The 26,649-nt window shown below is 46.6% G+C and overlaps 2 protein-coding genes across 3 annotated transcripts; one reads left to right on the top strand and one right to left on the bottom strand.

Moving 5' to 3' along the window:
* Positions 1–1,129: 1,129 nt before the first annotated feature.
* Positions 1,130–25,064, top strand: plekhg4b (pleckstrin homology domain containing, family G (with RhoGef domain) member 4B). Of its 2 annotated transcripts, XM_084703545.1 has the most exons (24): positions 1,130–1,377; positions 6,112–6,309; positions 7,721–8,978; positions 11,435–11,635; positions 11,928–12,051; positions 12,254–12,347; positions 13,843–13,929; positions 14,783–14,899; positions 15,097–15,195; positions 15,440–15,582; positions 16,465–16,603; positions 16,799–16,921; positions 17,056–17,220; positions 17,390–18,297; positions 18,658–18,907; positions 19,361–19,450; positions 20,089–20,313; positions 20,762–20,932; positions 21,063–21,240; positions 21,466–21,582; positions 22,283–22,567; positions 22,821–23,053; positions 23,352–23,415; positions 24,095–25,064. In XM_084703545.1, exons 1-23 carry the CDS (start codon positions 1,309–1,311, stop codon positions 23,394–23,396), a joined length of 5,319 nt encoding a protein of 1,772 aa, XP_084559671.1. In that variant the 5' UTR covers positions 1,130–1,308; the 3' UTR covers positions 23,397–23,415; positions 24,095–25,064. The 2 variants fall into 2 exon arrangements, with proteins under 2 accessions (XP_084559671.1, XP_084559680.1); XM_084703554.1 differs by lacking the exon at positions 23,352–23,415.
* LOC146300541 (uncharacterized) lies at positions 24,929–26,319 on the bottom strand. Its single transcript, XM_084703564.1, has 5 exons — positions 26,131–26,319; positions 25,678–25,797; positions 25,511–25,567; positions 25,329–25,433; positions 24,929–25,116 (listed from the first exon to the last, which is right to left on the bottom strand). The coding sequence occupies exons 1-5, from the start codon at positions 26,290–26,292 to the stop codon at positions 25,018–25,020; spliced, it is 543 nt and encodes a 180-aa protein (XP_084559690.1). The 5' UTR covers positions 26,293–26,319; the 3' UTR covers positions 24,929–25,017.
* Positions 26,320–26,649: the final 330 nt, after the last annotated feature.

The following is a 26,649-nucleotide window of genomic DNA, read 5'->3' as shown; positions in this document are numbered from 1 at the left end:
TGCATCAGTCTGTGACTAATACTGTCTGAGAGGTGTCCAGTAGCCTCTCTAAATATACTCCAACCTAATAACACATCCTCACTCACTTCTCTGTTTACCCACGACGGCTTAATATGATCTTAGTATTTTTACACAAAGCCCCCATTCTTGCCACATTGGCCTTCCTGAACAAGGATTTCCTATGTTTGGGTTAAGGATCAGTTTGAAGAGACAGGAGGACATAATATGCACCTTTGCAACACTGTTGGTTGCTACATTCCAGCACAAAGACTCACAACAGGCCTGCTCGTGCCGTTTCCTCCTGTTATGAAGGCTGTTGGCTGAGGAAGTGACGGTGTGAAGCGAAGGACTGGGATGATTTTTGTAAAGGACTGTAAACATTTTGTTGACATTTTGAAGAGCGTTCATCTTCACAGCACTCGAAGAGCCATAAGTTATTCAGTCGGTTGCTAAATTAACTGGCGTGTCATTCAGAGCGATACATGTCTGTTTTAAAGGCAATCAGTTCTGAAAATGTCACATTTGTCTCCCCTAAACAGGGGATGGCCTACATATGTCAGCGACATGTCAGGAGCAGTTTGAGGATTAGGTATTCTCCTGACAAGATTTAGGGGAACACCATTGTGGCGGGTGACCTGAACCACCAATGCTATGCTGATGTCTTCTTTTCTCTTTTAGTCCTTCTTTTGAAAAGCAGCAGAATAAGCTGAAACCTCAGTCCATTTGTATTGTCAGGACAAAGGGGTGCCATTGGGAGAGGAGAAGGAGGGGGGGTTGAGGTGGAGGTGGGGGCATCAAGGGTCAAGGGGTGGGGGTGGGGGAGTGGAGGTGGGGGGGAGTTGGTCAGGAGTTCTACCCCTAGAAGGGAGGTTGGGGCAGTTAAGGGGGAGGGGGGTATTATTGTGTCTGTGTGTGTGTGTGTGTGTGTGTATGTGCGGGTCAGGTAGTGTGTTTTCTGAATGCTGAGGGGTGGGTTGTTTCAGTATGCATTATCCAGCTGGGAGAGGCTTCTGGAGCAGAGCAGAGGGGCGGGGGTGGTGTTGTTGCCTGAGAGGAGGGGAGGGAGGGGGCTGAGGTGAGGGGGGAGCAGGGAACAGAGCGAGCTGCCTCTCTCACGCTCTGACAGGACTTCAGTGTGCTCTGGCTGTCCCTCTCGGCAGGACAGAGGGAGAGAGACAGAGACAGGGCTCCAACTAGCATGGCAGCGGTGGATTGGTCGATGTCGTGACTGGATTTACCCTGGATTTTTACCGGTGGTTTATGTGGCTTATTCATTTATTTATGTCTGGGGCTTTTTCTTGAACTTAAATGCTGTCACTGGGCACAATGCACTCCAGAGCAAAGTCCAGGAGCTGTGACAACTACCTGAGCATTAAGGTAGGAGAACAGGTTCTTAAAGAGTTTCCTTCTGCTTTATGCTTCATGCTGAATATCACTACTGTTTTCATCAGTTTTTCCTGGTGTAGGTAGAACAGCTGTCATAGGTGTGAAGCTTAACTTTGACTTGTTCATTGAATTGAAAAAAGTATGTCTTGACTTTCCTGGTGACATTGTAATAGTAGGCCTTCCCATTGTGCAGGCGTCGTCGGCGTGCCTATCCTCACGTTCTGGGGAAGTGTCCTTTACTTCAGAGTTACTGAAGCATCTGGTGTTTTGGTGTCTGTGTGAGGGCTTGTCCTGTCTGCCTACATTTAACACGGGCCGCTCCAGATGTACTGGAAGAAGGTACGGATCAGACTGCAGACTCCAAGGTGTAAACTGGCCTGTTTCTGTGGCAGGCACAGGCAGCTTATGTTGTTTTTGCTGTATTGAAAAATCAAATTGTCTTAGTGTTTCCACACTATTTGCATTAACGAGGCTACTTTAAACGCTTTGATATGTTTGTATTATTAATTGAATGGGTTTGACAAAGAGCACAGACATATCCTCGGGGCCTTGTTCTGCCATGTGTTCACAGTTATTTCTAATGGGTGGCAGACATAATAGATGAGAGTCAGAGGTCAAATGCATTCTCAGCACCTGTAACAACTTCAACAGTCACCCTGTTTATTGTATGCTCTATCATTACCGTACCATTGAATCATAAAAGAAAAGCCTCTTTTTTTTAAGTCCGCTTTTCCTGTTGCGTGTTTTTAGAAAACAATGCCGGAGCTAAATGTAGCCTCTACGCAGCATTGTCATCGGCAATTAGTGGTTTAATTGGCTGAAAGGCTTTGTCTTGTCCTTTATGTTGCTTGTTGGCAACTTTCTATATGTGAATATGCAAACAATACTAAACATAGTGATGTAACTTCCTGTAGGGTCAGTGAGGTCTGTCTTTGATTTACAGAGAACAATATCTTGTCCAAATGTGTTTACATCCTGAAGAACAAAGTAATTAACAGCCTGGTAAACCGGGAAACACAGCACTGTAATAGCCTGCGTAGGAATCCAAACTAAATATACAGTATCCACACACACGCTTTCAACCCTCATGCATTTTAGGTCATCCCATCTAATGTATAAAATAGGTTATAAACTATTCAACCCAATAGACTGCGTAACAAAATCAAGCGCCAAGCTAATTTATTTCTGTAATGACGGTGGCAAACCCTTACGATGTTCCACAACTACTGCCTGATAAATAACTTTAAGGACAGATTTTCTGTACAATCAGTGCGTCATCTAATGTATGTATTTAACCTGTGTTGATACAGGTGGGTCGAGGGCCCGCGTCATTGTTCCTCCGTTGCCTCCCAGGTGTTCATCTGAAGACTGGTTGTGTTTGGCACACGATGGCTGTGGCTTTGAAAGGGTTAAAGTGTATCTGTTGAGATAACATTCACGACAGTGTCTTTTGTGCGCACATCCATCATTACCCTTGCTATCCACTAAGTGTGTGCGTGTATGCGTGTGTGTGTGTGTCCTCTGTTTATAGCAGGCAAACAGTCTAAGTTCAAAATAGAAGTGCTGAGGATGCTGGTGTCTCCCCCCCTCCCCCATACACCACCAGACCTTTTGTCACTATCTATTAGCACTCCTAGCCACGCTTTAGCCAAAACAGTTTCCCCTGTTTTCCCTCTCAGAGTCTCGCCCTCACTCCCACACCCCCTATCCTTCAGCCCGGTTAAGATTCAACCGGAGGAAGTGTGTAATGGGGACTGGATGATGCTTGATGTGATGGAATCAGTAGGGATCTTTTGTTGTCTCCCTGGCACCGGAGCAGGGCAACCCTGGGCTTTTGTCTACCTGCAGGCCGTGCGGCTAGCAGGTCGCTGGCTGCCGGGCGGCCTGGATGGGGGCTCCAGCGCTCTCCTGTTACACCCCCCTGGTGGCTTCATGCTCCACTGGAGGCCTGGTGCGCAGCTCCTTTTGTGTCACTGACCCACTCTGTGGTCGTGGCTCCCTCATTCGCTCTTTATCTTTCTCTTCGCCCTCTCTCTCTCTCTCTCTCTCTCTCTCTCTCTCTCTCTCTCTCTCTCTCTCTCTCTCTCTCTCTCGTCTCTCTCACTTTTTCTGTCTGTTTGTCGTCGTCCCCGCTCTCTAACTCTCAACATTTTTTTATTCTCCCCCTCTCTCATTCTCTCTCTAAAACGTTCCCCCTCTTTTTATTTCCCCCTCTCTTTCTCTCTAACTCTACCCTTCTATTTATTTTTCTCCTCTTTGTCTTTGGCCCCCTATTTCTTTCTCTTTTTAACCATTTGTTATATTTCTCACTCTCTCTGCCTCTTTTTCCATCGCACTCTCTCTTTCTTCCTTTCTATTCCTCTATGCCCTCTGGCACAGATTATTTTAGGGAGTGCAAGTTAGAGATATTTCAAAATTACAGGCCTGTGTAGTAATTAAACTGACAGTATGGCAGCTGACACTACAAGTCGATGCAGAGATATAGAATATACATTCTCATATTTCAAGTATTTGTCACAAAATAGAGACCACTTTATGGTAAAACCCTAATGGCTTCGTAATCAGTTACAGTAAGAGGGAGCAGATTTACTTTCTGACTTCAGCCTTGTTCCTACTAATTTTGAAATCCTATTCATCTCTAAGCTGTTTAGTTTCAGACTTCTCCAACACATATCGCCTTGGCTACCTCTGATCCCCACCAATCAGCATGGTCGTGACATCCTCGACTCTCAGTTACCTCACATTGCTTGCACTGTTCAGTAGAGCTCGGTTCTACCTGTTGCTGAAACAGATGTTTTCCCAAGTAAAACAAGTGTTCCACCTGGACGTTTCACCCAGTCATTAGCACCCCAGGGATCTTCCACTTGCTCGCGCTTCCGGCATGCTGTAAATACCTGAGACCACAGAGGGGGCAGGACTTCCCATCTGGTCATAGCCAGGGTGGGGGACTGGTGCTAGTTAAACCCCAGCATAGCCAGGTATACCTCGAGTAATGATCACTACTGTGAAGGATGTTGTGTTTCTATCCACCACACTGTATGTAAACATTACTCAAGGGTGGGCAACAGTCTCTATTTAGACTCAGTCTAAGTCATGGTTGTGGGTGAGAATTCTTTAGCCGGTCATTCCTGTGCAACGGCTTGAATCAGCAGCTGATATATAGCGGAGCTCAAACAAAAGTGCACTGATAAATCCCTTTTTTTCAACAGGGACTTTTTACTTGTGAATACCATGCTTCAGTCCGCCTTGGCAACCTGAAGGACTTTTGCTCTTTTGGGGCAGTTTGAAACCATGTAGTGATGGGTTTTCCTCCCATTGTTAGCTTTCCGCCAATAAACTCCATGTTATTCTTCTCCTCCCTGGTGCAGGAGTGAGTAATGCCCAGAGAGCTGCCCTTCTAATGGAGGTGGGCGTTTTTTGTTTCAGAGTTTCACCAGCACGGTACACAACAGACAATGGAACAATGACAGCCTTGTTATTTGGGGCATGTATACCAACACATTGCAGACTCTGTCTCTAATTGACGATGCTGAGAAGATACACTATTTAAACAAACCTGGAGAATAATGTGAATAGACTGCATATGTTCTGTTTTGAAGACATTAAGTTCCTTATTCAGACGCGTTGGCACAGCTTTGCATCCTCACAGTTTAGTGTTCATGAGTAAACCTAAATCTCTTCCTCTCAAGGTGTTCCTCAGAAGTGGAGAACTCAATCCCTTCCTTAGCCTCCCCTTCCGAGTGTGCCGGCTGTATCTGAGCTGGACTTTCCCTGGCAGCCTTCCTGGCTCCCACACTGTCCGCCTGGTTATCAGTGGTGTTCCACTGCTCTGTTCCACTCGGTGAAGGCCTGCGAGAATGGGGGGAGGGGGTGTGGGGGGGTTGGCCTTGACTGAGCCTGCTGGAGGGAGGCGGTCACAGGCAGGGCAGCGAACACGACGGCCCAGACCAGGTCATCCTCAGACCCCCAAGCGTCCCTGAGGCCCGGCGGAGGTCGGACCGCTGCCCTCTAACACTGTGTCCGACCTGTCATTCGTCCTGTGGGAGACAGCAAAGGCATGTCACAGGTCTATTCAGGGTCAGATATAGTTAGGAATGACATGGTTATTAAACGTTTTGGATGACAGCCCCCCCCCCCCATTAGGGAAAGGCCCCTTTGTTTTACAGAGCAGGGCTGGAGCGAAGACTGGACTTTCCATCTTTGCTGTTTGTGTTCGATGTCCATGATGTCACTCATACAGGTGCTTCCCTTGTCTTTCATGGAAAAACCATCATGGTGGACGTTTTCTGTGACCTTACGGCTTCCTGACTGTGAGCTTGTGTGTTATTGTGTGAATGCTTGTGTGAATGTGTATTTGTGAGTTGGTGTGTGTGGTCTCTATAGACCAGGAACTCACAGCATGAAGCTCTAAAGTACAACCCAAACAAAAATATGACATGGACACTGTGGTCCTGTGTTGATTGTTCTTGCTTGATACTGTATGTTGATCTCTGCTCACCACTGACAATTCCCACATGAAGGGTTCAACAAAGGGATTCTTCCATGCAAAACACTGGCCTTAGGCAGTTTTCCATGTGACGCTGGAGGAGCAGTAGACAGCTTCTCATCCCTCCTTCTCCTTTTTATCTCTCTCACTCCTTTTGCATTCCGCATCGGTATCTAACGTCTGTCTCTCCTCTCTCTCTCTCTCTCTCTCTCTCTCTCTCTCCTGCCTCCCTTCCACAGGACTCCAAGTCTCTGGACAGCTGCATCCAGAGCACCCTCTCGTCCCTGTACCCGCCCTTCAGCGCCACCGCCGCCACTGTGCTCTGGCAGCTGTTCAGCGTGGTCGAGAGGCAGTACCGCGGCGACGGCCTCCGCTGCCTTGTCGACTTCCTGCTTCCTGCCAAGGGGATCTTACAGAGCATCCAGCAGGAGACCTGCGTGAGTGAACCTGGTGCAAGGAGGGGAGTGGGGCTGGGGGGATGGGGTTGGGGTGGGGTGAGGGGGTAGGGGTGGAGGGTGTTGGAGGAGGAAGGCGGTTCTGGAGGAGGAAGAGGGGTATTAGTGGAGGAGGGTGGTCATCGAGTGTACGTGATGAAAATAGACGTGGATTTAAGTGTAGAGAGAGAGGCCGAACCAGCCCAAAGCAAGGGACTGTGGTCTGAAACGGATATGAGCTGATTATGAATCCTTTTGAGATGCAACGCAGCCGAGATTTGACTCGTTCCTCCCCCTCGGAGGTTTCCTGCAGAATGTCCAGAGCCGGGGAGAAGCTCCAGGTGAACTGACCCCGGCGGGCTTTGCTCCCACATGCTAGATAGATGAAAGAATCAGAAAGAGGAAGAAGATGTAAAGAGAAATAAACCAGCAGCTTGAGCATAAGACGAGGAAGACAGATCATGTACTCATACATCTGCTCTGTTACCAGAAAAACATTGAAAGATTAGATCTACCATAAAACACATTTATAATGAGATAAATACGCATTTGTATGATTAGTGGTGTTGTGATAGTGGTCAGGGCCAAGATCAAGACAGGACAGGACCAGCAGGGAAGGAATGCACGAACCGAGATGATGAGTGGGAATATCTGTGCTGAGAGGTGGGGGAATATGTGCCGGGGGGACAGAGTTGATCATTGTTCAGAAAACAAGCTGAAAGCCTGCCATCCTGGTCTGAATAGGCCAAACAGAGAGCAAACTGTGGTCTGTCTGAGAGCTTGCCATAGGCTCGGGGGTCCGGGCTGAAATGTAATATTGGCTCCCACAAGCTTTGATTGCTGCGGGTTAGTGGCTCCATGACCAAAGTCCTGAAACATTACTCCACTGTATTCATCTCCACTGTGATTACACTCCCAACGATAGCCAATACAGCAATAGTTTCACCTAAGCTTAGCCTCTGAGGAAAAGCTTGCCCTGAGATTCTTTGTATTGCTAGCAACAAGAGGGCCTTCGGTACAAGAATGTGTTTTCATTGCATGCCTTTCCCTGTTAAAGCCATCTATGGAAAAAATAGCTGAGAGGAACTGAACCCTGGGTGCTGTTTCTGTGGCTCTAGGTGCTTTTGTACCTGAGTGTCACGGCTGGGATTTGTGGTTGTGGTTGCTGAGGAACCAGGCTTGATCAGACAGGTTTCTCCATCGTGGGGTTTGGAGGAATCAGCTTGTTAGAATGACGAGTGACTGACTGGAGGGCAGAGTCTCTAACACACACTTTAACATACAGTATGTCAGTCCCACACCCCATACAACATTGCTAAGCTATTAAAAACGGATTCTGGCAGCATCGCTAAAGAGTAATGGGCGATGGTGTGAATGTGAGTGGTTTGTGACGATCTCTCTTTCTCTCTGTCAGGCGAGGTTCCGAGGCCTGCTGTTCTACCATGAGGGTTGGCCCCTCTGCATCCACGAGAAGGTGGTTCTGCAGCTGGCCCCTCTGCACAAGGTCCGTCTGAGGCAGGGAGACTTCTACCTGCAGGTGGTTCCCCTGGGCCGCAAGGCCGCCAAACTGGTGATAAAATGCCTGTCGGCAAGTGGGCAGGCCATCGCGGAAATCCCCATCGCAGAGAGCATGTACGGCAGCGTCTTCACCGCTGACTTCCTGCAGAATGTAACGCGCGACCGCAACCTTCACCCTCTGCAAAACTGCCTGCTCACCACCGGCACAGTCGTGTACAGGACTCCGTGGAAGAACGTGGTCAACCCTCTGTTTGTCAGCAGCACGGCGGACGCCGTCATGCAGGCGCGCCACAGTTTCCGGGGCCAACTGAGCGCGTGCAGCACCAGCGGCTCCACGGGGACCCTGGACAGCCACCGTAGCTCCAGGGAGTCGCTGCTCTCCCAGGGGGCAGACTCCACCTTTTCAGAGCCCTCCACCCCCAGCAGGGCTCACTTGGACCCCAGCAGCACTAGGACCCAGCAGGACCAGGGCCTCCGCTCGATGGATATCCCCAGACCGAGAACGGCTCCGGTAGACGCACACAGCACCAAGACCCACGGTCCATCCGAGGAGGACCAGGTGGAGGAGGGTGGCTGCAGAGACAGAGGCGTGGGGACCCGGAGTTTGTCGTTCAGCACGGACCTCAGCAACCCGGGCCCACGCCGTCGACACCCCAGGGACTCGGTATCTTTTGAAACCCGGAGGCTGTTCAGGAAGTCCTACATGGAGGCCCTGCAGAACCCCATGAACCTTGGTTCCAGCTCCGAGTCCATCCTGGAGGAGGGGCCGGAGCCCGGTCTCTGCCCCAGGGAGAGCCCCGTCACGCCGGGCAGCAGCCCGGACACCCGCGCCTCTCCCAGGGAGCACGCAGCCCACAGGCTGGGGGCTAGGGCCTGGTTGGGCGGAGATGACTCCCGGCCCAGCACCCCCCTCCTCTACCTTCAGAGGGGGCTGAGGAGTGCTGAGAGCAGGGCGGAGAGGCGCTCCAAGTCTCTGGAGCGGAACAACAAGGCGGCCCTCGTGAAGGGTCACCGAGCACGCTCGTCTTCAGGGGGCTCAGCCAGCCTCTCTCCCAGGAAGCTGATGAACGGCTATGCCCTGCGTTTCGGGAAGCTGGACCTGGAGGCAGCTTTGCCCGGCGCAGAGAGGAGGAGCAGCGTTAAGGAGGAGTCAGGTAGGAAGAGATGGCCAATGGGTTGGGATTAGGATGATGTCACTTCCTGATGCAGAGAGAGATGAAAGGGATTATGGTTGCCTCATAACAATGTTTGTGTCTGACAAACATTTTTTTGGGGGCATAGACCGCAGGTTCATGTACATTACACTACTCTTCAATTGGTTTCATTTTGTAGTGAGTAATGCATGCAGATTAAGAAGCTATGATAGAAGTGTAAATACTACACAATAAATAGCTGTATTTTTTTCCCCATGATCCTTGAAAAAAAAAAAAAAGTGTAGTTCTAAGACAAGATGATGCCTCAACTCGGGCGTGATCAACATCTTCGGGTTTCGACAGACACTCTTTCTTTTAGTTTACGTCTATCAGTGAATGAATCATAACAGCTCATGCCACATAAACTCTCCCATATCAAATGATGTCACCTCAGGGTATGAAAACCAGGTTGAGTTCCAGACAGATTTAAGGCCCTGGTTTATCGTGGTTCAACTGTGTAATTAGTGCCTGGGATGGGCCAGTCAGAGGCAGCTGGTTCTCTGGGCTGATTCTAAGGGAAGTTTTCCAGTGCTGTCTTTAATACTTGTGATGTATCCCATATGATGTGGATATGTCTGACCCTAACTCAGAATCCAGGCGATGATCCCAGCTCAAGGTTTGTGTGTAGAAGGTACCCGGTAGTTCTTAACCTCTTAGAACCCAATGCAAACGTTTAGGGGATTATATCCTCTTGATTTAGCACCTCTTCCTGGTATTGACATGGGAAAATAGAGGGAGCTTTAACTCTGAATCAACCCATATCCAGCAGTCCAACAAAGGTGTGTTGTGTGTGTACGCAAACTGAGACACACATCTCAGATGTTCAAATATGTGCAGTAAAATGTATCGCTTAACCCTCAGAACAAAGCTACAGTGCCCAGTGTTCCTCGCTGTAAGCCTCTGGCGCTTTTAGAGATGACCTCACCATGTGGATCCTGTTTCTATTGGAAACCGGTTTCCCACACGCAGAACCTAGAGCCATTGAGAGGGCTGGAGTGTCCAGGAAGCCCCAAAGGATCCAGTAACCCAGCACAGGGACCCTTTACATCCCTGCCTGACATGGCTGCCAGTGGGTTTGGGTCCGGGGACTGCTCTGCTCCCAGACAGATGGTTTGCCTTGTGTACAATAGGTTCCATTGTGGTCCAGTTAGCCAGTGGGGATGCTTCAAAAAGCCTTTAAAATTATACCTGTGTTTATTCAAGACCCATTCACCTCCGAAACACGAGAGTCCACCAGCACGGACTCTGGCATTGTTCGGAATGACAAACGCTAAGGCTTTGAGAGGGGATAGAATTACCCATGATGTGAGATTGCAATAGCCGTGTCATCAAATAATGGCCCTTGTGATTTCATCAGTGTTTGCCATTCTTCGGTAGAAGCGCGGCTGCTGTTTGACTGCAATCTGTACCAAACAATTTTGGGCCGGGGTTAAAATGGTGTCAAACGGCATTTACAAATGGGCTTTCACACAGCACAAAGCGTGACAGGCTTTGCTCTACTATTTCACACTTCCTCTGAAAACAAAGCAATTTAGGAAGCTTGCAGCTAAACAGAAGCACAGCTACACAGTCACACAGGAAATGCATTGACAGTTGGAGGACAATAGTGGTTGAGCTGGGAGGGGTCTCTGTTACTGAACATGGGGGGCCAGAGATAAAAAACATACCCGAAAAAATCCCAAAAGGTGTTGACCACAGTCCTCCCACACATTTTCTCCCCTCACGGTTTAATGTTAATCTCTACATCTGTATTCTGTGTTGTCTACATTAGCCAGGTGTTACATTACGCTAGCATTGAGAGACTCACATACCTCCCCACAGAATGACAAGCAGGACCTGCCTCTAACTTGTCATTGCGTCATTGTTTTTATTACATATTCTTTACCAAATAGGCGGAGAGGGAGGGAGAAATAGAGGGAGAAAAGGAGAGAGGTAGAAATATCAAAAAAGGGAGAGAGAGAGAGAGAGAGAGAGAGAGAGAGAGAGAGAGCAATCTACATACTGACAGTGAGAGCAGCTTTGTGGGCTGACTTGGGATGGCAGATAGTCTGTAGACAGCAGTAGCAGTTGGGAATGCCAGGAGCAGCATTCCAGTAATCAGGAGTTTGCAGGCAGAGCTGGAAGAGGCTGGGCTTGGACTGTGAGTCAGACCAAACACCTGGCCTCAACGGTCGAGACAGGTAATACAGTAACCACACCAGAACTCCTCAGATACTGTTGGTCTAACCCTGACCCCCACCTACCCCTGGTTAGAAACAGTTCATTAGTTCATCAAATTACTTTTTACAGACGAAAAATTAGGCTAGGTAGAAGTATTATAACCTCACATACTCTATAAGGTGTGTTTGTTCAATTTTTAGCTGTTGATTTACGAATCGATTGCACGATTGCTGACATTGTTCCTTGTTTCTCTGCAGGGAACGAGTTTAGGCTCCACCACAATGAGCCCAGGAGACACAGCCATGAGGGCACAGGGGTCAGCCCCAGACCGGCTAACGGGCTGCCTGTTCAACTGTCCCCAGCTCCAGGACCCACCTCAAGCTGTGACTCACACCTCACCAAGCTGGTGACGGAAGTCAACCAGGAGCTGCTCACCTCTGGGGCTGTTGTCCTACCTGGTAGGTGACGAGTGACGGTGACATGGCTGTCATCCACAGGGTAACATGGTTACTCCGCTTACTCTCGACCAATCCAGCAAGGTCATTCACTCCCTTGTCCTAATCGTCTTCTGATATTTACACCAAGTATTTTAAAACAGACTGAATACAAGCTAAGGGATAGCCTTGTACTCGTAAATGGTGTGTGTGTGTTTGGAGGGTTGTTGAGATTCCTGTACTGAAGAGCCCACCCAATTGGTTTTGTGGTTGGTGAGCGCAAGTTCTGACCTCCGGTTGGCCCTCTCTCTTCCAGGAAACAGAGACCGCGGTGGGCGGGCGCTGCTCCAGGTGTGCACCAGGGCTCGGGTGTGGACAGGTGAGAGCTGCTCGGCCGTGGACCTCACCTGTCTGCTGGGATACTACTGTTCCACGCTCCGGTGAGTGAGTCACTCCATCTCGGGTGTCTTTGGCTCAGTATGACTCCAATGAGATGACCCCTCAATACAGTACTTCTCACATTTCATCTCACAAGTGTTTACCACAGAATTCACATTATGCTCTTCTCCCTGTTAAACCTTAGTATAGTAACTGGGTGTGATTTGTAGTTCAGTAGTCCTGACATGTATTTCCTGGTTACAGGAGAGAGAGGCGGGACCAGGGCCTGACAGTCCTTGTAGACTCGAGGAAGCAGCAGCCTGCTCCCGCTCTGTTCTCCGCCCTGTCTGAACTCCAGGTGAGCCTCTGAAGAAAGATATGCAATTACCCTCAAACATGCCCTAGGCTGTCTCATGATCCTCACAGGAGTCGGAACCAGTTCTTAAGCTGTAAAAATAAAATGTTCTCTCACTGTGATTATGCCGTAGCAGTACTTATACATGTTTGTTTCCCCATGTTCTGCCATTCACTTGCAAGGCGTGATGTCATTTTCTGGAGGTACTTTGGTTTGGGCAGTTGCTAGTCACCACCTCACATATTTTGTAAGCAGTGCCGGCCCCAGGGCACGTGTGGGAATGCCTGTTCTTGCTTGTCTGTTGAGGTGCACAGGGATGGACTTGGTGGTTGGTGGTTTAAGACAACTGGCTTAGCGAGTTGGCATGTTTTGATGATGATCTATGAGTGGCTAAGGGGGGGGGGGGGGGAATATTACTCAATTTAATGTGTTATGTTGTGAAATGTAGGGTGCTCAACTTTTAGAAATCCTTTAAATCCGACCAAAGGCATCATTCAATCGTAAAATCTGAATAAGATTTATTCGCCATGAAAGTTTGCACAGACAAGGAATTTGCTTTGGCAGGAAGGTGCATACAGTAAACATATAGGAATCTTACATTTAAATATGTGGCGTTACGTGCGCCTCTTGTTAGAGGGAACGCAACGCCTTGCTGCTAGTGAGCCCACCCGGTAGCCAGAGAACAGGCGTGATGGAGTCGCAGGTGTAAGAACAGACAAGGCAGAGGTACCGTTTAAAAGGGGCTTTATTTTGCCAAACACGGTAGTGGGGGGGAAAGGGCTGGACGGAACCAAAACAATGAAAGTAAAAGAAGTCACACTCCTAACTCAAACGCCAGCTGGCGCGCTAACCAGAAACACAGGGGGTGGTCCACCCAGGTCTTACCTAGTGTGTTTAACAAGGTTTCAGCTACGGGTGATGTGTGCCCATGGGCCTCTTGCCTAACACTCCCAAGGCGCTTTCCCCTTCCCCCTGGGAACAGAAGAACAATAATTGTTATATACACAGATCGCACAAAACAGATCGCACAGCACAACACAGAGCAGAATAGTCCAATACAACAACAAATAGCGCAACCCAACCAAACAGACCACAGTCAACAGGCAGCTCTACCAAGAAAGAAAGAGACCCGAGAAGCGTTATGCGGCGGTCTTTATACGCGTGGCTCCAGCTGCAGTCACTGATGAGGGGGGGGGAGGAGCCAGCGCTTCAATTAGCGAGGGAACCTTGGGGAAACACAAACACACAACCACGAACACAACACTGGGGAATAATGTGGTCTAACTATACTAAGGATACATAAACTAGCAATACTAAGTGGAATATAATTAAAATAAAATATACAATTAAGTACAATATAAGTTGCCAATTTACAATACAAATAATTACAGGAATTGAGTAGGATCAATCATATAATTATACTGAAGTATAACACATTTAATTTATATTGGTGTGTGTTTATTTCTACTTATATGACATACAGTTTTTCTTCAATCAGGCATCGTTACCAAATGCACTTTATTCAGTTCTGTTACTGGTGGATAAGGAGGCAGCTGTCAAACCAGAAAGAGACATCAATGTACAGGTAAAGACAACATCTAATGATACACTACATTAATGTCATCTGTGGTTATGTTCTGTGTGTCTGACTTTTGCTAATCTTGTCAGAGGAAGTTCATTGTTCGGCCTAGGTTCCGTAACTTCTCCTATCTTGACAATGTTTTCACAGTGACTAAAGGACCTCTTACACAGTATTAGATTAGAAAGAATACATGGTTGTCTTAAACCTTTGACAAAATACTATTCCCAGACAAAAATGATGTAATTCCTGTACTGTTGTTGCCTGTCAATGTCATGTCATTGACCTTCGTGAAGAGGAAAGAGAGAGAGAGAGAGAGAGAGAGAGTAAAAGAGAGAGAGAGAGAGAGAAAAAGAGAGAGAGCGCAGCATGTTAGGCCGTGGTGTGATGAGTGTCTGCGCATCTGAGCTATGTCTGCATGAAGACACATGTCTGGAAGGCAGAGTGTTTGATGCAGGACATTAAGAGCCTGGGTCTGGCCCAGAGAAACAGCAGCAGCGAGCACAGAAGGTGCTACAGTATCTAATGAGATCAGACTTGAGGTCTCTCACATCCAGTTAAGTTATTACCTTTGGAATTTCTCCATGGGATCTCGGTGTCGGTCTGTATGCTGTTTCAAGCAGGAATTACTTGTGCTTTGCTTAAGATTAATATTTAGAACTTACATTTCTCAATCTCACATTTGATTAAGACTAATGTTTTTTCAATGAAAAACGTTCATGATTGGCATCATATACTGTATGTCATAGACTTTTTCTAATACAGTATTTGCAATCAGCAGCTAAGTAACAAGCACAAAGTGATGTGGATGGCTATAAAACATAAGTGAGATAATGCATGTTTGTGTGTCTGCCCCCAGACTGAGATACTGACCTCTCTGAAGGCTCTGCTGAAACACATAGACTCCTCTCAGCTCACACGCGATCTGGAGGGCTCCTTCCTGTATGACCACAATCACTGGATACACTTCAGACAGGTAGAGTCCATGTCATTGTCAGTATCACTAAACCCTGTGCTTATTCCGCATCTCTCAACGGGAAAACCTGTTAAGCTTGATTCTGCATCCTGAATTGTGAATGGTTTATTTATATACACTGGGAAATGTTCCCCTTTTCCCAATTAAAATGTGTCTGTCTTTAATATGCTCCTTGTTTCTCTCTTTTTTTCTCAAAGAAAATCGAGCCGTTTGCCAGCAGTTGCAGTGTGGCCCTTGCCTCTCTGCAAGACTCCATCACCACGCTGAACAACAGTGGTGACCTAAAGACCTCCAAGGTCAGCCCCCTGGGCTTACAGTCCCACCCAGCCCACCCAGGCGGTCTGGAACTCTGGATTTATGTGTCTGTCTTGTTAATGTACTCAGGGTATCAACTGGGTTATTTTCTGCTATGGTACTGGTTCACTGGTGTAAATACCACTGATATAATGATGAATATGATACGTGGTCGAATGGGAGGGGGGCGTGAGACAGTAGCGTGTGACGATGTGTAACACCTTGGTGTGTGTGTGTGTTGTGCAGGAGGTGTCGGAGGTGATCGACCAGCAGAGGATCCTGATGAAGTGTGTGTTGGAAGACACGTGTCTCAACAGTCTAAGGCTGGAGGGAGGCACGGCGCTGGCTCGCATCAGGAAGGAGGAAGCCTGCGACAACGCCAACTACAGGTACCAGAACAACGCTCACGTTTATTTACATTTAGTCATTTAGCAGACGCTCCTATCCAGAGTGACTTACAGTAAGTGCAGGGACATTCCCCCCGAGTCAAGTAGGGTGAAGTGCCTTGCCCAAGGACACAACGTCATTTGGCACGAAGAGGAATTTATCCGTCACCCTTCTGATTACTAGCCCGACTCCCTCACCGCTCAGCCATCTGACTCCCATTTATTTGCCGTTTGTCACAAGTACACGTCCCTTGGGATTCTTTGTGCTTCTCCTCTCGACTGTTTCTTAGCAGTCTAATAGAAACACTATTTGGTTTAATTGGGACATAGATAAGTCCTAAACCAATGTTAACTTTTCTCTCAAACAATAAAATACACACGGCATACCTATGAAACAACAATGATATGTGATTTGCGCTCACAAAATCAGTCACTTTGACCTGAAAACACATCTTGATATTTATACACCACCGGAAAGAATGGGGAATATTTGCTTTCCAATGGTACTAATAAAACATTTCTACTCAAAATATCAAGCAAGTTACATGACCTTCTACATATCGGATGTCACCAAAGCAGTTGTTGGAAGGAGACTGTTTTGACAGAGGGAGCGGAGTTAGAAGGATACATAAGGATACCTAATTAGAAGGTTATTGTAATGAGAAATAGTTCATACAGATTATGAAAGCCAAGGTTTTGTTTGATTAAAATCTGTTGATAGCCCTTTTCTGTATAAATCTGCCATTTTGACTTCCGACTGATTCTGGTGATGGTCAAGGTCACTTCTTCATTGATGACCTAAATGCTTTGAAAAGACGGTCACCAACAGAATTGTCACCATAGTCAGGAATATATGTTTGCCAACCACCTGTTGCATTGGTGCAGGGATGCGGTGGACATGGTGAGTGCCCTCTACAACCAGGTAGACGAGGAGGTCCACAAGCTCGTCATCCTGTCCAACAAGTCCTTGAAACAGCTCGAAAGCCTGCTGGAGGTCCGCAAGTTTGAGGAACAGACACAGCAGGTGGGCCCAGACATGCTCATTTAATGTAATTGTTATTATTAAATGTATTTGACTGGGTCTGCGACCATTCCAGTTCAAAGTGAAAGTCATGAATATCGCTTGAATTATGACCATAATTCATGTTTCATTATATTTCATTGATTAAATGTGTTTCCGTCATGAATGTGTCTCACCTCAACCCACCTGTCTCTTCAGATCAAGCAGTGGTTCAGTGTGGAAGGAGAGAAGCACCTGGCTCCTCTGGACTCCCTCACTCTCTCTCTGAGCAAAATCAAAAACATGAGGCAGAGTGTGGACCAGTTCCTGGCAGAATCAACGGTACAACGGTTCTTCATTAGCACACGTCTTTGTACTGCAGATGAATGTCAACGTGTGTTCCTCACCCCTTTCCCTCTATTTTAAGTTTGCGAGTCTCTGCGTTAATCCTTGTGACCATCCCTGTTTGTCCGCAGCACCAGCAGAAGCAGGGGTTGCAGATGGTGAGGGAGTCTGCAGAGTCGCTCCCCAGCTCTGCTCTACTGGACTTCAAGCAGCAGCTGTGCTCCATCCTGGGCCGGGTGGAGAGGAGGCGGTCCCAGCTCGACGTCCTCGCCAACCTCTACGACTTCTACGACTCGGTAAGGGAAGGCTCTCGTGATCTTTTTCCTTCCTGCTTCTATTCCATTTCATCAAGAAGGTACAGGTTTTCCTTCTTCACACTTCCAACTGTGACATGATTGAAACCCATATTCCACATGATGCCTCATCTCAGCACGCCCCAACCATCCTGACTACACCCCCATGCAGGCTAAACAGTGGATGGAGCATTGCCAGGACTACTTCCGCCAGCTGAGCCTGGAGAGCAGCGGGGTCAGCCTGCCCCCCGCCGTGCTCCAGATCCTCCAGGACTACCACGCGGAGGCCTCCAAGTTCTCCCTGGACAACTTCAGCACCCTGGATGCCATGGTGCAGAGCCTGGACAGCCCTGGGCAGCTCAAGCACTGGAACACCCTGTGGCACAAGTGCCAGCAGACCAAGCAGCAGCTGGAGGAGACCCTGGCCAAGGCCACAGCCGAGGCAGCTGAGGCAGAGGTAGCTGCAGCCTCTGTGGCCCCCCCTGCGGACACTGCCCTCTCAGAGGCAGGGGCGAGGCAGAGCTCTCACGCAGAGCAGCTCGTTGTTACAGGAAGTCCTGCCGTCCCCTCGCTTTCCACCTTCGTCAACAGGGCCGTCACGCCGGTGGAGTTTGAGGACAGGAAGCCCCACTCGGCAGGGCCCTTCCCCCAGAGCTGTTCCTTCCCCTCCTCCTCCCTGTTCCCCTTCCCCCCGGACAGCGACGGGAAGCTGAGGCAGAGCCCGTCGCTGTTTGACGACACGGACAGTGACTGCACCGTCGACTCGTCCGTGTCCTGCCACTCGGAGCCCGTCTACTCTGGGGCCTCGTGCCACCGCAAGCAGCCACTGAAGAAGATCATGAAGAAGACCATGAGCTACGAGTTGACCCCGAGGGACGGCGGTCACGCCGACGCCAGCCACCTGCATGGCTACACGGGCGTGTACATCAAGGGTCTGGAGGTGGCCAACAATGTTTCGGCGGAGAAGAAGCTGCAGCGGCCCGACGTGACCAGCCCCACGCTGGGGCGAAGTCGCAGCCTCTCCTCCCCCCCCAGGGTGCACAGCAGACACTCTGACGGAGACGGCAAGAAACTGAACAGGTGAGAAGGGGAAAAGGGGGAGGGAGCGAGGGGGGAGGGAGGAGAGACAGTCTCATTCAGCGACAAATGAATGAGAGAGAGAGAGAGAGAGAGAGAGAGAGAGAGAGAGAGAGAGGGAGGGAGACGGAAAGAGTCTCGTACAGCAACTGTCAGATCATAGCTGGAGGTAAGGATATCCCCAAGATGGCCGGGTCAGAATGTGACTCTCCACTGACACCCTTTTGGTATTGACTGACGAGCAAACTTGATCATATTGAGTGTAAATTGTGTGTGGTTCCTTATTAGTTTACACAGCAACATTATCAAGAATAATGCATGATCCTACTGAGCAGGCTTTGCGGTAATCTCTTTGGCCGACAGTAAGGTGCAGCACATCATGGATGAGATGATCGCCACTGAGAGGGAGTACGTTCGCTCGCTCCGCTACATTATCGAGCACTACTTCCCTGAGATGGAGCGCCTGGACCTGCCCCAAGACCTCCGGGGAAAGCGCAGCATCATCTTCGGCAACGTGGAGAAGCTGTGCGACTTCCACGGCCAGTATTTCCTGATGGAGCTGGAGGCGTGCGCCCACGCTCCCCTGTCTGTCAGCAGCTGCTTCCTGCGACACGTAAGTCCCTCAGACAGCCCCCTCAGACAGCCCCCTCAGACTGTCACAGACCGTCTGGACCCTGGGACTCAGGGCTGACAGGCTGAACGACACTGCACACAAACCCAATGACCTTGGTCTGCTGGGGCAGAGGGATCTACATTCCGTACTGTTGATACATTCATCATGGGCAACTTGGGACTTTGGGTATCTGATCTAATATGTGCCTCTTACGTTTGAACTTTCCCATTTCAGTATTTAGTATGGTTGACGTCCACCTAACTCTGTAGTCTAAACATGTCTTCATGTTTTTGTTTTCCTCATGGGGAATTCAAATTACTGCTTGACAGAATCCAGACGGTATGTCTGTATGACTCCAGTTCTGGAGGGTTCCCTGGGTTTCACCGAGCACGTGGACTGGCTCGCGTACCTCTTACTGTAGTCTGTGTTGTAACTTGTTATTCTTGTGTGCAGGAGGATCAGTTTGGAATGTATGCTCTCTACAGCAAGAACAAGCCCCAGTCTGACTCTCTGCTCACCAGCCATGGGAACGGATTCTTTAAGGTGCGTACAGAACGCCATCTAGTTCATTTTCCATCCTCAATAATGACACAGTAGAGTCAGTTCTTCCAGCATGAACTGATAGTAACTAACATAAGAGCAACGCTATCAGGCTGTTGTTTAATAATTGGAAAAAGTGCTGCAAGCAAACATTTCTATCAGTTTAATTACAGTGTAAATGTTTTGGGTGAGAAACTATTTAACAGTTGTGATGAATTTTAAGACTTCCAAAAATGAGCCAAAGCGATAAGAAACACTGTATTATTAACATTATTATAGCTATGGTAACACTTTACATCCTGTGTTTTTAATACCATTAGTTAAAAGGTAATGGGGGTAATTAGTAATTAACACTTATTAATGTTAATAAGCATCTTATAAGACTTTATTACCTACAGTATTAAATAACGCTTATTTTCTCATAACACTAACCTAACCCTTACTAAGATTATCAACACTGATATATTCTTATTAACCTATATTAATTTGAATAAACATGTTATGAGTTTGTTATTACCCAACTAACACTTATTACAAGCACCTGCATCTGAAGTGTTACTGCAGCTTTCCATCAGCAGTGTGAGATCCTAGCATCATCCCCCTCCATCCTCACCCTCCCCCGGGTTCCCTCTCTCCCCCAGAACAAGCAGCTGGAGCTGGGGGACAAAATGGACCTGGCCTCCTACCTGCTCAAGCCCATCCAGAGGATGAGCAAGTACGCCCTGCTGCTCAAAGATCTCATCAAGGAGTGCGGCCAATCACAGGAGCAGGAGCTCAGTGACCTCCGCACCGCAGAAGAGATGGTCAAGTTCCAGCTGCGCCACGGAAACGACCTGCTTGCCATGGACGCCATCAGAGGCTGTGATGTAAGCAGTGCAGGGGGCAGAGACCCGTAAAGAATCCAATTTAAAAAAGTGTATTTGTATTACCCTTTTTCCAAGCAATGTCGCAGAGGGCTTCACATAAGCCTATAGAACTTCACCTAAACCCACCTAAACCCTTAAGGAAGACAAGGAAAAACTCCCAGGAAAACCTCTGACTCAAAACTTGTAAAGACGGTGTTAAAGGGTCACTTAAAGGATGTGAACATAATCTAATATATACAGTACAGTATATAATGTACAGGACATCATGTCATACATTCATTGTTCTAACAAAGAAGCTGAGTAATCACAAAGGGGACAGGTATCAACCTACCTAGTGTGCTTTTAATGAATTGGAAGTCAGGAAAGCATTCAATATAAGTTTAGGATCCTGCCTGGCATTGTGTTGTGCTCTCTCTGACGCATGTCCACCGCCTGGTTTCCTCTGTAGGTCAACCTGAAAGAGCAGGGGCAACTACGGTGTCAGGACGAGTTCATTGTCTGGTGCGGACGGAGGAAATACCTCCGGCATGTCTTCTTGTTTGAAGACCTTATCCTCTTCAGCAAAACCAAAAAGATAGAAGGGGCCTATGACATCTACATCTACAAGCAGTCCTACAAGGTAGAACAACCGGTGAAGGAATTTTGGGAGGGGGCGATTGTGTTAGTCGGTTTACATTTCAGGGTGAAGTGAATTCTATTTAAGCCTCCGTTGCAACTTTGAGCGGAGCCAACCTGATTCCTCTCTCCAGACGGCAGAGATCGGGATGACGGAGAACGTGGGTGACAGCGGCCTGCGGTTTGAGATCTGGTTCCGTCGGAGGAAGACCCAGGACACGTTCATCCTGCAGGCCAGCTCGGGGGAGGTCAAGGCTGTGTGGACCGCCATCATCGGCAAGATCCTTTGGAGACAGGCACTCAGGAACAGGGGTGAGAAAACGGCTTCCTTTTATAGTTTAGATTAGTAGTAGTAGTAGTAGTAGTAGTAGTAGTAGTAGTTGTTGTAGTAGTAGTAGTAGTAGTAGTAGTAGTAGTAGTAGTAGTAGTGTCATGATGCACTTGTTGCACTTTTTGTGACTACGACAAGTTATTACTAAGTTTCTACGACTGCGTCACTTCCTCTCGTTTTTAAAATGTTCATGTATTCAACTGCAGAGTTGCGCATGCAGGAAATGGTGTCTATGGGGATAGGAAGCAAGCCTTTTATGGATATCAAGCCCAGCGATGCTGCCATTAATGACCGAGCCATTGATTACATCATGAAGGGGTCTGGTAAGCTGTCCAGATTGTTCTAATACAAACCCCATCAGTCTACCATCCATTTCTCTTCCTCTTCTTCGATTCACATAATACTAAGTCTCAGTTGGTAAAACATGATGGTGTGTCAGAACTGTAGATTTATTAAAAGTCCTGATAGTAAGCTTGGGTATTCAATATATACAGAGTCAGACCAACACCTGGTATAGGGGTGCATAGTGTAGTTAAAGGGAAGCAAAACAAGACATAAATATATCTCAGGGTGTCTCCTTTAAACACAAATATTCAGTAGAAAACGATCTGAACATTTTCATAGTCAGCGACACAATGTGTACTTTATCTATTGTCCTAGGTTTTCATGCACTAAGGTAGCCTCTTTGCAGAAAGACAGACAGACATTGCCTGGACTTGTCTCTGCAGGTGTTTTTGTGGAAGTCAGATTTTAAGGCTTGATGCACGAGATAAATTCAATGCATTAAAGACATTCCAATGTCACCACTTAAACCCAAGTAAACTAATTTGCTAGCATTCAGAATCAAATTACTTTTTCTTCATAGAGCGCCCAGAAATTTCTCCCAAAGAACACTAACATGCGTTAATGACTGTCTGCAGTCACCACAGGAATTTCAAAAGAATCCTGTTCTTCCAACCCCCACCCAAATCCTACCGTACACTGCCTGACAGTCCTATGTGTTTCTCTCTCTGTCCTCCACAGAGTCTAGAACCAGGGCATCCATTGCAGTGTCGTCCTTTGACCACTCCACCCCCTTCAAAAGGCCTCACTCCACCATCTCCAATAGCAGCACCTCCTCCTCCAGCAGTCAGTCGTCCTCTTCCCTGCTGGGCTCCCTCAACCTCCACCTCTTCTCCTCCCCTGCCCACCCACACCCCCACCCACACCCCTACCCTCTGGGCAGCGTCCCCTCCTTCAGCCACTGGCCCTACGACTGCATTGAGGAGGACGAGCTGGAGCAGGACACAGGGAGCCAGCCATCCATGAGTGAGTGATGAGGGAAAAGGGTTTTAAGGGGATCCATTCAGATCTGGGTCAACCGCTATTTGCAAGTACTGTGAAATGTTTTGATCCACTCAATTTGCCCCTCAATTACCAACTACAAGGCAAATTAATAAAAACCTCTCAAATTATGTAATCGATCTCTGTAATAATGTATGTCTACTAGCAATTTGTTTTAGTGATATAATAGCAAAATAATTACTCTTCTTGTGTGTGATCCATCTGTGTGGTCCAACAGTCATGGAGAACTCAGACACGTCCTCCCAGTGTCCCTCCAGTGACAGTGTGACAGTGCTGAGCAGCATTGCCGTGCCTGGCCACACTAGTGTCGTCATAGACACGTACGCCAGTGAGTCCTCGTCATACCTATGCTCCTCCACACCTCCTTCTGCACGTGCCCCGATGCCCCCTCCAGCCCTGTTCCAGAAGGAGCAAGACCTCCATCCACAAAGCACCAAGTTCATCACAGCAGTGAGTAGTGACTTCATACACCACAATCCTGTTCATTATTAGGTAGGTAGTTAGTTAAATACATTAATGATCCCATAGAGAAATAGTGAAATTGTTGTTATTATTAGTCTCTAAGAGGCTGTAGTTTTTCATTTGGTGCAAAAGTCCTTTCCTTCATGTTATAAGTTTTTTTTTTGTTTTTTTTTTTGCGAAGGAAGCTTTTTCTTAAGAACACTCACCGGCATTTTGGCAGAGTTTAGAGCAACACTGCCGACTTTCTCCGTTTTCACTCACCACCATTTTGTTTTATTTTTGCCAGAGCAAGACCTCTCATATCACGATAGGCCTTTCTACAGTGGTCTGACTCAGAGGGGTTTAGCTCAGTAAGTAATCGGTCTCGCCAGGGTAGACATCTGCAGTATGTTGTTCCTCTTACTCTGTGTGGAACTCTGTGGCCGGACTACTAATTTGTGTGGAAACGTGCCTCCATCTGACAGCTCTGTCTGTGGTCTGGCTGTGTTGTGCTGTGCTGTGCTGTGCTGGGCTGTGCTGTGGTGGGCTGTGGTGTGGTGGCAGTTTCTTATCAGACATTAGAGTGATGGTGGGTGATAGTTTGGGGTGTTTATAAAAGTATCTTGCTTATATGTATTCATGAGTTATGACTGTGAAATGCTTGGTTTCCTGCATCATTGTTTTTCCATGAATTTGTTTTCTGATATGGAAAAGTGTAAATTGCTGGGTTGACTTTTTGCTTTAATGCAGTAACATTCTGAGTCTGTATATTTTTTAAGCATGTTTTTTGTATATGTTTTTTTAATCGTGGTTGAATGGGATTGTACTTGATCTTGGCAATTACACAATGTTTCACTGGTTGAGAATTGGCTCACGTATTAATGCTCGAGAAGATAGAAGGCAGCAGATCACCAAAAAAGTATTTGGATAGAATTTACCAAATCATGTCATTGTAGTCATCAGCATGAGATGTAGCTGTTGGCCATAGCTTGGCCTTGCCAGTTTCTTTGCAAAATAAATGGTAACTAACCTTGTTCTTCTGTTTTCTAGCTATGAAGCAACAGAAAGTCAAACACTTGTTGCTTCACCAGCAACAATGGAAGCTCAAGAGGGCTACCACAATCCAGTCTCCCATTAAAGTGAACCTAGTTTTGGAGCACTAACAACGCACACACTCATGTCTGAGAGAAATGACTATTATAAAAAAAAGGTCTTATGACATTTCATAATGATGTCTTGTGAATTTGACATTGCAATGCAGTACTAAAAAAATGTCACAAATGCTGGTACGTCATGGTCTGTATATTTGTTTTATTGATTAGAAATTCATTTGTATATTGTAGATGAGTTTTTTACAATGCAATTTTCAAAGACAAACTAATTCGAATTTGACTGGAGAGAGTTGGTATTAGGAGCCTGTTACTGCAGGCTATATTGTCTTGTCTGTCTTTTCTTAACATGTTGTGCATTTCAAGTCTGTGTTATGTAAGTAATAAACCATAATATCAAAAAAATATCAAAATGTTTTCTTCCTAATGCCTTAAGCTTAATAACATTCTACAGTCAATAACAGCCAAGCTAAAGTACAATATAAAATCCCAATCTGCCCTCCCCCTACCCTCACCACCATGGAAACTCCTTGCACATAGGCACATAGATAAAATGATACCTTAAACTGGAACCACAAATCAAGAAGGAAATTGTACTGAACAGTGTTTGCCTGTGTGCCCTTGTGAAACTAGCTTTTTAACCACAAGCCCACTGCTGTTTTCATTACACATTTAGCAAGCATATGTGCTACAAAAGGATGTAGACCTCAGCTTCTCTAAAGCTCTGAGAACTAAGAAGGTACTGGTTAATTGTTTTACTGCATACTGTAACATCATATCTTTATTTCCAAGTTGTATATACTGGGAGCACATTTCCAGTTGTAAGATGTCTTTTGGATGCTGTCCTCCTAAGAATGGTTTTGCTCATTTTGAATGATTACGTTGTTCCACATAAATCCATTTGGTGAGAACTGCAGATATGATCATTTCCATCACCAACACACAGAGCATCAGCACCTCCATCTGTCAGAGAAGTACAGGATCACTTACTGTACACAGGATTTTCCCAGATACACTATACACAGAATATCAAATACACAATCCAAGGGGATTTTCCCAAATAGAACTGTATATATGTGTGTGTGTGTGTGTGTGTGTATATATATATATATATATATATATATATATATATATACACACACACACATATATTTATATATATACTACTTAGTTACCTTCCGATATTCACCCTGGAGTGCTGCGACAAAGAAATCGATGCAAATTAGCACGCACCCAACAGCCGCTACAGTTAAGGAGCCTATGTTGGCAAACATGCAGACCTGCAAGTAAATGAGACTCATCTTTGTATCTCCTTATTATACTGTGTGTCATGCTATTGTGTTGTCATATTACTTACAGGTAGTAATCTTGGAAATTTGAACAGAAGATTGGACAACAATCCAGAAATAAAAAACTGAAAAGTTGAGGGGACAGCAGTATAGATTTAATTGTGCACAGAGCATTTCACTATGCAAAAACACACATTTTACATGTATTGATTTTAAATAACTGTTGGAATATTACCAGGGATCCAGTCAGGAGTGGGACCCTGAACAACGCTAAAAGGGTCTGAGTCACTCCCTGGGTCACCGCGAACAAGACTCCGACTCCAAAACTCATCAACCCGTTTATTAATTGCAGAGTCTAAAATAAACAAATGAAGCAGTTTCTACGACGGCACCAGCTACAATTCTATTTCATTTTGTACCTCAGCACTTTATCATACTAATTGAAGGCTCCTCCATTCGTTTTTTACCCATTATTCTCATAAATTGACTCAACTAGTATTATTAGCATTAACGCTGAATGGGCCAATCACTGATGCGTTACAAAGGAAAACATAATTTGCAACAACGTTGCAAAACGTTTTTTCTAAACTTTGAAGTTTTAACAAATACATTTTAAATGTATAACGATATTAGCCTACGTAACTTTTTCGCCAGCTTTTTCTTGATTAAATAAATGTATTATTCTTACCCCTAAGACAGCGGGTTGCTTCTGTAGCAAGTCATGCAACGGACCCTTTGAGCAAGGCACCAATTTCGTTGGTTTGTAATGTTGTATCACTGGGACCTTCTGGTCTACTCTATTATCATTCTGCTCCCCAAGGATGTCCATGGGAATGTCGGCACAAGCCATGCTGTTCTGGCTTATGAAACAGATTGGATCATGAAATAGCCAAACGTTTGGGTTAGGGCACGACAGAATTGACAGAACGACAGAATCAATTGCAGAAAATGTTCAATAAAAATATAATTTTAAAATGCACAGTAACATACTTGTCGAGATACGCTATAATGGTGCATGGTACTATTTCTAGATAACTTTTAACCAGTTAATATTGCATTCAATACTCAAACCATGTGTTTAACTTACCTGTGTGTAAATGTTGCCTTCAATGACGCTTTACCTTCTGGGCTGTGTTAGGTTGCTTTTTAGTATGCTGTCTTGAATTATGCAGAAATACAGTGACAAAAAGTGTGCAATAGACTAATT

This window comes from Hypomesus nipponensis, chromosome 2 (genome assembly GCF_054491055.1).
Source record: "Hypomesus nipponensis isolate SF chromosome 2, ASM5449105v1, whole genome shotgun sequence".
In the NCBI taxonomy this organism is placed as follows: Eukaryota; Metazoa; Chordata; class Actinopteri; order Osmeriformes; family Osmeridae; genus Hypomesus; species Hypomesus nipponensis.
The sequence above is the reverse complement of the archived record's forward strand: the minus strand, read 5'-3'. Positions and strand labels throughout refer to the sequence as shown.